This window comes from Amblyomma mixtum, chromosome 1 (genome assembly GCF_055824585.1).
Source record: "Amblyomma mixtum isolate Tamu chromosome 1, ASM5582458v1, whole genome shotgun sequence".
In the NCBI taxonomy this organism is placed as follows: domain Eukaryota; kingdom Metazoa; phylum Arthropoda; class Arachnida; order Ixodida; family Ixodidae; genus Amblyomma; species Amblyomma mixtum.
Genome location: NC_143012.1, coordinates 223,255,261 through 223,267,312, shown reverse-complemented (window position 1 = coordinate 223,267,312; position 12,052 = coordinate 223,255,261). Strand labels below are relative to the sequence as shown.

Sequence of the window (12,052 nt, the reverse complement as noted above, 5' to 3'; positions counted from 1 at the left end):
TTTTATTTTTGTATCTTACCTTAGAATGATTAAAATTATTTGATCAAGGTGCGCAGCTGAAAGTACCGAAGATAAAAAGGAGAAAACATCATCTGTTACTTTTCGCGATTTTCGTCGTCAACATCAAACTGACCGCTTGACCGCAAGGGGGCTGAGGACGCAAGGGTCTGTAGCTTGCTGCATAAAATCGTCCGGAGGGTTGCGTCTTCCGTTCAGTGTGGTGTTGCCTTCGTCGAAAATATCTTGGTGCGTAATTTCCGAAGCCTTCAACAAAAGTAAGTGGATTATTTTTTTTACCACGGAGAAATTTTTGAAGCCATTAGCGTGTCGTTTTTCGAACGATGCAGCTGCGTTTGTTCTTTAGTTAGGCTTAAATGTTCGTGTTGCATCCTTTTCGGATGCGCGTGCTAAGTGAGGGGATGCATTGCCTCGAATTTAGGTTTAAGATTATCTGGGATATGACAACAAAGCATTCCGTGAACATTGCTTGCAGGAGGCTTCGTCAGTAATTTTCGGTGCAAGTGTTAGAAAACTCATGTCACTACGTTCGAACGATTGCTCAGCTGTAGGCGCAGCGTCCTCCTCATTCACTTTGTTAATATGTGCACTTAGTTCTAGTCATGGTATTGTCGATTCGTACTGAGGACTAGGTTTTAGTCTTTTTTTTTTTTTTTTTCAAGGTGCACCGCTCTACTTGATTTCCTTTGCTCCGCAGTGTTTTACGTTTTAAGTTGGTGTGTATGATACCTATCGCAGCTGACTTTTTCTCTGGTCATTGTGGTTATTACTTGCAGCAGCTTCACCGTCGGGGTGTTTTAAAAGTTCAGAAGTGCAAGATGCCGGGCTAGTTGGTAATCCATGATGAAATAACAGCGCAAGGAACTGGACGAAAACACGTGTCTGTGTCTTCTTCCTTCGTGTTTTCGTCCCGTTCCTTGCGCTGTTATTTCATCGTGTTTTAAAAGTCGATTGAGAGGACATAGTAGTAGCGCTTAAAAAAACAAGGACGACAGGGTAGAGAAAGACAGCACAGGCGCTAAACACCAACTAGCCCAGCTGTCTGCCTTAAAAGTCGAGCTTTGTTATGCTGTCATGGCGACTATGATAAAACTGCCACTGCTTGATTCCTCAGACGTCCTTAGCCTTCGTGCTTCGAGTCAGCTGCACTTGTCAAACCGCACTGGTCGTTTTTTTTTTTTTTTTTTTTTCGGCACACTCCTGCCTCTGCATTGCTAGAGATAAGTACTTGATTAGCTGTACTGTTTACAATCCGTCATGCACTGATGACCTCGTTTCGCACTTGTCTTCTAGATGCCGAACATCAAGCTCCAGAGTTCCGACGGGGAAGTGTTCGAGGTGGACGTTGAGATTGCCAAGGCCTCGGTCACAATCAAGACCATGCTGGAAGGTAGGCCGTTTTAAGCCATTCTGCTTGTATCTTTTTTGTGTGTGTGCCTCTGGCAGTTGTTACGCGAACGACATCCGTCCCTTCATTTGGCAGCGCGTCCGGTCATGGCGCAGCACACGTGTACCGGCCGGCGTGCTCGGAGTTTGTTCCATTTGACGCGCTTCTCGGGAGCGTGATTCCCCTCGGCCGATTTTAGGGCACAAAGTCCGCTGGCCGCGAGTCTAGCGGCCTGCTGCAGAGGCCGTGCGACCGCACTTTCGAGGCGCGGGGGCGGTGAACTCTGCTGCGTCCTCGTGTCATCACGAGTTCCGCGAAATGGAACGTCACTTGGTTTGTTTCTGCCCTGCCTTCCACCCGCCCCCTTTGTGAACAGTGGACTCTCGAGGGGCGTTCCTTCGTAAATGTGCTTCGTTGCTCACAGATAAACATGTTTTGGCAATTAAAATAGCTCATGGTCGGTTCCTTGCATCATCTAGTACCATGCACAGAAGCAAACCTTTTGGGCCCCATTTTCTTTCCTTCCCTTGAAAGCTCCGCCTCAAATGTGTATTCACCCTTCGAGAAAGGTGATTAGGTATTTTACCAGCTGTTGGGTTTTTCACGAGTTTGTGGAAAACTTTGTGCAAAGTGTCATTGCTGGAAATGACAACATCAAAATGCCAGTACTTGTCATACCCCTGTCACACTAGCAAATTTAATGTCATTCGTATCGAATGACATTCAGTGCTAATGTCATAAATCGCCTGCTATACGGGAACATGTAATGTCATTAGGTTCGACTGTCATTCGCCATCGAATGAGTTAGGGGAACTCATTCGCATTCGATCTCGAACCGAATGCGTACTCTGGACACCAGACACGCAGCAGGAACAAGCGACGCGAAAAAAATGTGCACACTGCCAAACTTAGAAAGTGCATTTATTTAGTTCTGCTAAAAGAAGTTAATGTTTGTGTGAATCTGTTCACACTAGGGGCTGTCGTGAATAGCTGTTAGTCTTGGTCTCGGCAGTTTACCGCAGCGTCTTTCCCGCGACCGTCGGTCATTTTGGGACGCGTGATTCTTGTTGGTTGGCGTGCCATGTTCGTTAAGCTCGAAGGTACTTAAAGACGTAACTGAGCATTTCACCTTTTGGAAGTCATTTCCAAGCTCCGCGCGTGTCCGCCATGGAGGAAAAAAACAGGAAGGAGCGTCCGGCGACAACCTTGAAGACTAGTCTTAACAAGTAAAGATATAGCAAAAAGTGTCCCCCCCCCCCCCGTGATCGCACCACGTGATAGCGTGCGGTGAAGTCTAGCTACGATTAGCGCGGCAGACTAACTGTAGATCAACTTCCTTGCTATAGGCGCCGCGGGTCGCGCATACGCGCGCACTAAAACATACCGGAATCAAAACAAAGGACCGGCTCGGAGAGCGAAAAACTGAGGGAGAAAACGACTTCAAAACACTCGGCTTGCGAACGCTGGCCGCGTGACGTCATGCTCCCTCCTCAGTTTTTTTTCCATTGTGTCCGCGCATGGAGGAAAAAAAAACTAAGGAGGGAGCATGACGTCACGCGGCCAGCGTTCGCAAGCCGAGTGTTTTGAAGTCGTTTTCTCCCTCAGTTTTTCGCTCTCCGAGCCGGTCCATTATGTTTTGATTCTGGTATGTTTTAGTGCGCGCGTATGCGCGGCGCGGCGCGGGCGTCTACAGCAAGGAAGTTGACTACAGTTAGTTTGCCGCGCTAATCGGAGCTAGACTTTACCGCACGCTATCACGTGGTGCGATCACGGGGGGGGGGGGGGGGGGGACACTGCATTTTTTTTGCTATATTTTTACTCGTTAAGACAAGGCTGTCGCCGGACGCTCCCTCCTCAGCTTTTTTCCTCCAATGTGTCCGCCATGTCAGCCATTTTGTTTGTTTACATTTATCGGATTTGTGGTTGACTTTGTACTTGGCTTGGCTAAAGTGGTGCAGAATGGCCGCAAATAATATTTTAAGCTTATAATACGGCACACCAATGTTCTCACCCGCTTTTGAAACACTGCACAACAATTTCAAACATATTTTATGCGCGCTGATGTCGTTCAGTTAGACTTTTTTTTTTCACGGATCGTCAATGCCATCATATTCGAATGACATTAAATTTGCTAGTGTGGCAGGGGTACTGCCCAAAGGATACATTTTTCTCAAACGCTCTGCATTATGCTTGAAATTGCAAAAAGAACTGTTACTACTGGTCGCAAAATCTGTCCGTATAAAAATGGAGGGTCCATTCCTTCTCACTGTTTCACATGTTTACTGCCTTCCAATAGTCATGCTCCCTATTCAAATGCAGGTTTCAACCTGCACTGCACAATTTTATTAAGAATGTCTGTGACGGTAATTACACGTCAAACTGGCAAGGTTGCCTGATTTCTACTTCACTGCCCTGCACTATGCACAGAAGCAGTCCGCACTCGTAGAGCATATCTTTTTTTAAATATTCCAGTTTCTTCTCTATTCTTTATTATGGACGACTCTCTTTAGGCACATTTGATCGGAAACCAAAGCGTACGTATTAGTCATTACTCATTACTGAGTGCAGCACGCTCGGAACAATCTGGGTTGTCCAGTTCTGTAAAGTGCCTTGGCTACTTGCAGAGGGCCCATCCTGTTTTGTTCTCAGTTTGCTCCAATTGTTCTGGCGGACCCAAAATTTTTTCTGCTCTGGTGAAGTGTACGCAGTGCAAGTAGAATGTTTGTTCACAGCATTTCTTTTCACTTTGCAGCAGTCCTTGCTTTTCATTCACAGCAACACGAGTAGTGCATTATGCACGCCTTTGTGCGCTTGTGTGGTTCTTGCATTTCTGAACAGATTACTGGCCGTTGAGCACTTTGGATGGCTTTTGAGTCTCTGCCCATTGGTGATAAGACATTCCTTCCTGCGTTTCCCTTCCTGATAGGCAGTCAGTACTTCAGTGAACACTTGCACTCTTGCAGGCATTCGTTCCTCCTTGTATGCTGTCAAACTTGGTTCGGCAGTTCTTGCCTTCAGTTTAGGTGGTCAGGTTTTATGCAGCTGTGTATGTGTGACAATACCTTAGTGCATTGTTGTGTCGAGCACTTGGCACTTGCAGACACGTGTGCATAACCAGTTCATTGCATGAAAGCACTTCCCTTCTCGTTGTTGGGAAGCTGGTCTTAAAAAAAAAAATTGTCAATGAAGTCACGATAATGGAATCTTCAAGAATCGTGTGTTTTTGCGTGCTGACTCCAAATATGTAATTTAATTTCAAGTAATACAACTCCTTGTGCACTTATTTAACCTGTTATGAAACTTCCTGCCGGGAGCTTTCAATAAATTTTGCTGCAGGGAACTTGCTAGGACGCATGCCATTAGCTTGTCTTGACATCAAACTATGCAATAACAGCAAAATTATTATCCTATGTATCATAGAAATTGAGTTATCAGGTTTCGAGTTTGCCACTTCCCAAAGGGAAGAAACTGATTTCAAAATCCTATAACTCACCTTCTATAATAGGTTGATAATTTTACCGTTATTGCATAGCTTGATGTCAAGAGCAATCAATGGCATGCAATCTAACAAGTTCCCTGACTCTAACTCTCTCTAACTCTCGGCAAACGTTATCCAACAGATTGCTTAAGTGCATAAGGACTTGAATTACGTATTTGGAATCGGCACATGAAAATGCATGTCCCCTGGAGATTTCATAGTTGTATCTTCATTATTAAACATTTAGTTCTGAGGCCCTCTTCCCCCCCCTTACATAGTGGTCCAGAATTAGGCCATCTTCCCCCTCAAGAGGTTGAGAGCTAGACTGGGCTTGCAATTGCCTATTGCAGTGAAGCCAATACTTAAACATTCGCATTGCTCGTAACCTTGGCAGCAGCAGTGTCTCTTGTTCATTCTTGTGGCATTGCTCCCAAAAGCATACAAGAGCGCTCAGCCCAAATTTGTGGGGCTGGTCCTGGATGCATGTGGTGTTTTGGAGGAAAGGAATTTGCTTATGCCCGATCGTCTGGCAGTACTGTTGTGTGGCTTGTCGTGGCAAGGCCTCGAACTATCTTCCTCCATTTGCACCACAGCCTTATATCTGCTGAACTTGATAAGTGTAGCCAGTGGGTTAATGTGGCAGGCCAGCGGGATAAGCCTTGGAGGTGGTCCTCATCTCTCCGTGTCGTATTTGCAGACCTGGGCATGGATGAGGACGAGGACGAGGTGGTCCCGCTGCCCAATGTGAACTCGGCCATCCTGAAAAAGGTGATCCACTGGGCCACGTACCACAAGGACGACCCAGCCCCACCAGAGGACGACGAGAACAAGGAGAAGCGCACAGATGACATCTCCTCGTGGGACGCCGACTTTCTCAAGGTCGACCAGGGAACCCTCTTTGAGCTTATTCTGGTGAGTACTCCCTCTCATTATTGGCGAACCAATTGTGAGGGGAGTTCTTTGAGCTGTCATTGCAGGAAAGGCCAGAACACTTGGCATCACCATTCGCTTCATGCCCTTACACGAGGGTATGCAACCATCCATTTTCTGTGGTCATGTGTGGATAAGCTGCAGAGAAAGGTGTACAGAGGGAAGGATTGGAGCAAAGATAACCTCAGTTGCTGGGCTGAAGGACTCCATGCCACCACATAGTGCAGTTGCTGTTACTCTGGCATCAATCTATGAATTTCAGTCTCTCCTCCGGTTTGTGCTGTCTTGTCGCAGCATTTTTTTCACTGCTCAATGTTTTGACTGCCCTACGAGGCAGCAATATCAATTTTTGTGCGAAAGCATCCTTCGGAGCAGAGCGGAAGTCTTGCTTGTGCATCGCTCGTTGCCATGGCAACTGATTTCAAGTGGCAAGAATTTGGCGTGGGCGACCTCGGAAATTTCACCCTGGACGATTTGGACCAGAATGTGTCTGAACGTCATTGACTGTGCCTCACATGATGGCCTCCAAATTTGACCCGGGTTATTTCCAAAAATTTGGCCCGGGCCATCCCCGAAATCACAGTTCACAACTTTGAGACTTGCACCATCTCGTAGCTGTGGTGAACGTGCCACTTGCCATGGAGCTTTCCAAGAGGTTGTGCCCTGAATACAGCCATCCAGCCGCTTTTTCAACAGGCATAAAAGTACAATCTCAAATACAATCTCAACATGCCCAGAGGGTACAAGAAATTTTTCACACCCAGACACCTCAAGGAGCCCCCAGATGCCATTTATGGTGACACCTGGATGACCAGGGGCACACAAGCCACTTTGCATCAGTGTTCCTTTAGAATGGCAGCCATTGGGAAAGGCGGTGTGCACGTGCTTCATTCAAACAGCACAAACTTCATTACACCTGCACTTTTTTGCGACCGACATAGCTCTAGCTAGAAAAAGATCCGTGGCATCATACCAAGAAAAGAGACTTAGTTGCAGGTAGGACTATTTCCAGAGCATTGCAGGAGTAGTCTGTCAGACTTGCTCATTCATTCCCACAGGGCAAAAGCCGGCACTGCAACTGAATTCGAAGGATGTTGAGCAACACTACACTGACCAAATGCAGACAACTTGTGTCGTCTAAAATTTCAGTGTGCACCCTTTGCGCTTTCCACTGTCTCCGACTTTCATTATTTTGACATTGGTGCGCTTGTGTCTCTCTAATGCATGCACTCTTGTTTGAAATTGTGGAGCACCTGTGGCATAGTTATGCAGATTGTGTGCGCATTTCCGGTCCCCAGTTTCGTGGACAAGTTCTGTTCCTTGCTCGCAGGCTGCCAACTACCTGGACATCAAGGGCCTGCTGGACGTCACGTGCAAGACAGTTGCCAACATGATCAAGGGCAAGACTCCCGAGGAGATTCGCAAGCAGTTCAACATCAAGAACGACTTCACTCCCAGCGAGGAGGAACAGGTGAGCAGTGTTTGTGGGGCACTCTTGTGCCTTGGTGCCTCATTCGCTATGGATATGGGGACATGTGCATTAAAACAATTCGCTATGGCTTAGCTTGGTTAAGCCCGGTAATTGCAAAAGCAATATCCGTAGCTACGCCATGGTACAGCTGGTAGTGTAGCTGGTGGTGGTGCTTGTGGTTAGACTTGTGGTGATGCATCGGTTATACAATCCAATCCTATCCTATCCAATGTAGTCTAATCCAATCCAATCTACTGCAGTCAAGGTCAAATGCAGGTCAATGGCTGTCGCGGCACGGCAAAGGTGTGAAGGTGCAAGTAGTATTGCTTTCGCAATAATAGAGTACTGACAGGCAACTATGCCATTAACACTATTGCAATCTGCGTCACAAAATGGCAGCCAGATACATTGGCACGTCATTGCAGTCATGGATACTGTTGGGCCTCGCGAGCATCTCAAGTGTCTCGTCAGCAGCGCTCCAGCCTGGGCTTGAGCTAACTGCAGCAAAGTTCACTAAAACAGAGGTGAAAGACAAATGGCCTTGGGTGCTGAGGCAAATGGCAACCGGGCTGCCCCACTTCCATTTAGTGTTCTTGCAGCCTGTGGGCTTGGCAGAAAGCAAAGATGTTCAGGAAGGTTCAGTGGGCTGTGGAACTGCAAGTTTAAAAGAACTGCAAAAGCAGCAAGGAGACCACAGGCTGGTGTCTATGAAAGTCTTGAAGTTTGGAATTTCTGCCTTGCCAGCTGCAGAACCCTGAGACAGATGGGGCTCAAAACCAGCCGGTGCTGGATTATGGACTTGGGTGGCTTTTGCTTCAGAGTTGCACAGACCCGACAGAAATTGAATTGCAGTTTATTTGGCGAGCTTGCCCTTTTCAGTGTTGCATCCAGAGTCTTTGCCTTAAGCACAGCTACCGGCTTGGTCAAATTTGAAATGCAAACAAAACGTTTCGACATGCCCGTCACAACAGTGGGAACCGAGGAGTGCAGACCCATTGTGCGTTTTCTCAGTTGGCGAAGAGAAGGTTCTGCCTGTCCGCACTGCAGCAAAGCATTAGAGCTAGACTGCTTCGGTTCTTATTTTTCAAATGACTCTCCCAGAAGGCAGTGTTCCGAAGTTGTGCCATCTTGCACGCCAATGACGAAGGGTACATGGACTTGCGCCTAGTCTTGGACTAGATCGGAGTGTTGGGTGAAAAGGCTTGGCAGTAGCTTGGGTCCGCACGGGATGCTGGTCCTCGATGCATTCGGGTGCCCCATCAAGAAGCATGTGGGCAAGCTTTCCGCATGACATTGTAGCCGTAGCTGCTGGAGGTCTACCTCAAGCTGATGAAATACAGGGTCTGGCTGCTGTACAGAGGGATTTCTTGACGGTTGGCACACGCTCACACCAAGCAACAGGATGAAGCGTGCCTCACTGCATAGCTTTGCGGAATGGATGGAGTTGCGGTACACTGTTCTGTCTGCTGTCCACTGCATTTGATATTCCGTACTTTTTGAAGGCCTCGTTAACCATGACAGAGGATGAAATGCATTGGGGTGTTCAAAGCAACACGGCTTCCAACAGCGACAATGAGGTTTGGCGGCCAGATGAAGAAAGGACAGACCCACCACGGTGGCTCAGTGGTTATGGCGCTCGACTGCTGACCAGAAAGACGCGGGTTCCATCCCGGTCGCGGCGGTCAAATTTCTGTGGAGGCGAAATTCTAGAGGCCCGTGTGCTGTGCGATGTCAGTGCACGTAAAAGAACCCCGGGTGGTCGACATTTCCGGAGCCTTTCACTACGTCGTCCCTCATAGCCTTAGTCGCTTTGCGACATTAAGGACAGTAAGGTGGTGGTGGTGCTGTGTACACACTCACTCGGCTATATCGCACTTTAATGGGATAACAAGAGTTCAATGTATAGATAATTCGATATATCGAAACTGGCTTATATATAAGCCTGCCTGTAGCTTAGAGGCGATAATACATATCACCCAAGCTAGTGACCTGCTTCTGGCAATGACATGCCTCTTACTGCCGTGCTTGGAGGTCATCATCCTCTAGGTGTTGCGAGGTCTAGTCTAACCTGCTTCAGATAACAGCAGCTGCGGACAGTGTTTGGAACTGGCCACTGCCTTTCACCATGTTGAGTGCTCTGAAACAAATCAATTGCAGAGGTCATCATGCACATGCTTTTTTACTTTTGTTTGCTTAGACGAAGGCTGAAGATGTGGTTTGTGTGCAGTGTTGGAAACGTGTGTTCATCCAGGCTTCGAAATTTTATTCTGTAAAGTTCATCAGTGCTTGTACGTTGGACATTTCATCTGCCTGCATCATCCTTCAATATTGTAGGGCGAACGGTTTTCAGGTTTCACTTTGGTTTCACATCAATCTTGGTGATGCATTGCCTAGTACATCCCTGTAACAACGGACGCTAGTTGTACACCAGTTGCTTAGTACTTTCGTGGTGCAAAGAAAAAAATGGAGTCTTCTGCTCATTTTTGCTTGCAGACAAAATCTGCAGGTGGTGTTTAATGCAGAATAATTCGAATGTACGTAAGTATTTAACCATTGTTTCTGGTATTTGTTTTAACCTTACTAAGCCCTCCTGCCACAATCCCAATTGGGATTAGCAGTATTTGTAAGTAAATAAATAACCCAGCCTTTCGTTCTATGTCATGTGTTCTTTGACACTTCCTTCAGTCTCTTGCCTTTCGGAACTAGCGATATGTCTTTAAAGCTGGTGGTACTCGTGCGGAATGCATTTTCGCTGTTCACACGTTTAACGTCTGTCCCCAGATTAGCATGTCTCTTTGAAACTTGCAGGTGTGTGTTCAGGTTCTAGTGTGTATGCGTGCGGGTAATTCTAAGTAGGGCAGGGGACGGGGGGGTGAGTAGCACTCAAAACTACCTTGGTCTGAACTTTTTTTCCTTTGCTCTTCATGCAGCTTGGCTCAGCTGTTCAAAATGCCAAAGTAGGTGCTGCATGTGCCACATATTCTTAAGAAAGTGACCATATACTAATGAAATTATAGCGCTGCTGAATGGAGCTCCACATTACTCAGTCCATCGCTGTGTTTGAACCAGTACTTTCACAGTACTTGTTCAGACATGGTTCACAGACGTGGACGCACAACCAGAGAGTGCTCGCTTAAACTCTTCCCTAGTGTTCCCACTCTCTGGCTTCATACCAGTAATTGCCCAGGGAAACTCTTGTGGCAAGGGAATTCATTGTTGCGGGTTTGTTTTCTTTTTTTTTTTGTGACCCGCTGCCGTGTTGCACAGTACAGTATGAGGTGGGTGCGGGTGTTACGGACAAATGACTCTGGTTTAAATGAAATCTACTAGTATCTCTTCCTCATGTTGCATGGGAAAGTTTTCTGTGAAAAAACTGCTTTCAAAATTACTCTTTTTAACTTCACAGGCTTTTTGGATTGTTCAGTAATTAAAACCATGTTTTTATCACTGAATGAGATTAAACACACACCCCTTCACTGTATGTGCTCCTCTGAAATATGAAACTCTTGATTTAGCGCTTCATGCATTGAATATGCTGCATGCTCTTTGTAACATAAGCTTGGTTATCTGTTTCAGGTCCGCAAAGAGAATGAGTGGTGCGAGGAGAAGTGAGGTGTTCCTCCTGTGATAGCGGTACTTCAGCGCTTTGGTTCAGTGATCTGACACCACACCTTTTTTTTTTCCTCCTTTGTTTTTTTTTTCTCTAGTTCATTTGAAGTTCAGTGCAAAAATGCGTGCTTTGCACCCTACCTCGCATTTTAGACGGACAACTGCTGCACTTCGCCCAGAAGACCCACAAAGCAAGAAATTTTTTTTTTTCCCTTGAAGCACACAGATGGACTTGCAGCATGTTTTCAAGGCTTTCATTCCGCGTCAGTTTTACTCATTAAAGCGAAGACCGTCGGTCCAGCGTTCCCAAGACAGTGGTCTTTCTTTGTTCCTGTTTCCTCAGACAGTTGAGCAGCTGCTGATGGCCCTCGGGCAGTAACCACTGGATGCTCCTTAGCTGCCGATTGGAAGCGTAGAAATGCTTGCAGCCTGCTTTGTTTTCCAGACATGGACAGCTCTGTGATTTGAGACCTGTATGCTTGTATGGACGTCCTGTGAATGCCTTCGAAATAAAAGTCTTCACTGCATCTTTTCTGTTGTGGCTTTGGTCGTGATAAGATTGCTTGCCAGCATAGTGTTCTCTCCACTTTTTTTCCTCTCGTTCGCATGCCGCGGCTGCCTTTGGTGTTAGAACGGGATGGGGGTGTCCTACAACATGGAGCCTCACCTCTGGCTAAACTTTGCACTTGTCTGCTGGTTTGTCGAGAAACGTAGTGCTCGGGACCTGTCGTGCCATCAGTCAGCACAGCCAGTAACTAGCTGTTAGTTCACCCCATCAACGCTCGGTGGGGACACTGGTCTTTAGCTGTGCATGCTGACTAAACAGACACACTGAAACGAGTTCCAGTTCGACCGTATTGATGTCACAGGTGCTGTCCCAAAGCTTGATGTGTCCGCATTGATTGGCTAAACTTGACTGGAAGCGATAGCTTTGGTCATTCGTTTAAAGATAACCACAAACCATATTTACCAAGTTACCATTTTTATTTCTCTTGCCTTAAGAAAGCGCAAAGTGACTCTGTCAAACTGATGTGACACCTGCAAGTCTCGCTGATTGCCACAAATAGGGAACTTTCAAATGCATTTGCACTGCAGCAAGTCTTCGCCCTCCTGTGAAATTTGGCGCAAATGCCGAAAAAAATTCCGAAGAATGTCCTGG

At 46.7% G+C, this 12,052-nt stretch overlaps 1 protein-coding gene across 1 annotated transcript; it reads left to right on the top strand.

Annotated features, from left to right (window-relative positions):
- Positions 1-115: 115 nt before the first annotated feature.
- Positions 116-11,420, top strand: LOC149371032 (S-phase kinase-associated protein 1). The gene is made up of 5 exons (XM_089564326.1): positions 116-275; positions 1,312-1,408; positions 5,581-5,795; positions 7,144-7,284; positions 10,861-11,420. Exons 2-5 carry the CDS (start codon positions 1,312-1,314, stop codon positions 10,894-10,896), a joined length of 489 nt encoding a protein of 162 aa, XP_089420452.1. The 5' UTR covers positions 116-275; the 3' UTR covers positions 10,897-11,420.
- Positions 11,421-12,052: the final 632 nt, after the last annotated feature.

What these genes read in the sequence shown, in the direction of transcription:
- LOC149371032 (XM_089564326.1), top strand. Translation starts at nt 1,312, where the DNA reads ATGCCGAACATCAAGCTCCAGAGTTCCGACGGGGAAGTGTTCGAGGTG. An exon ending in AATCAAGACCATGCTGGAAG is followed by an intron (nt 1,409 to 5,580) that starts GTAGGCCGTTTT and finishes TCGTATTTGCAG; the next exon opens with ACCTGGGCATGGATGAGGAC. An exon ending in CTCCCAGCGAGGAGGAACAG is followed by an intron (nt 7,285 to 10,860) that starts GTGAGCAGTGTT and finishes TATCTGTTTCAG; the next exon opens with GTCCGCAAAGAGAATGAGTG.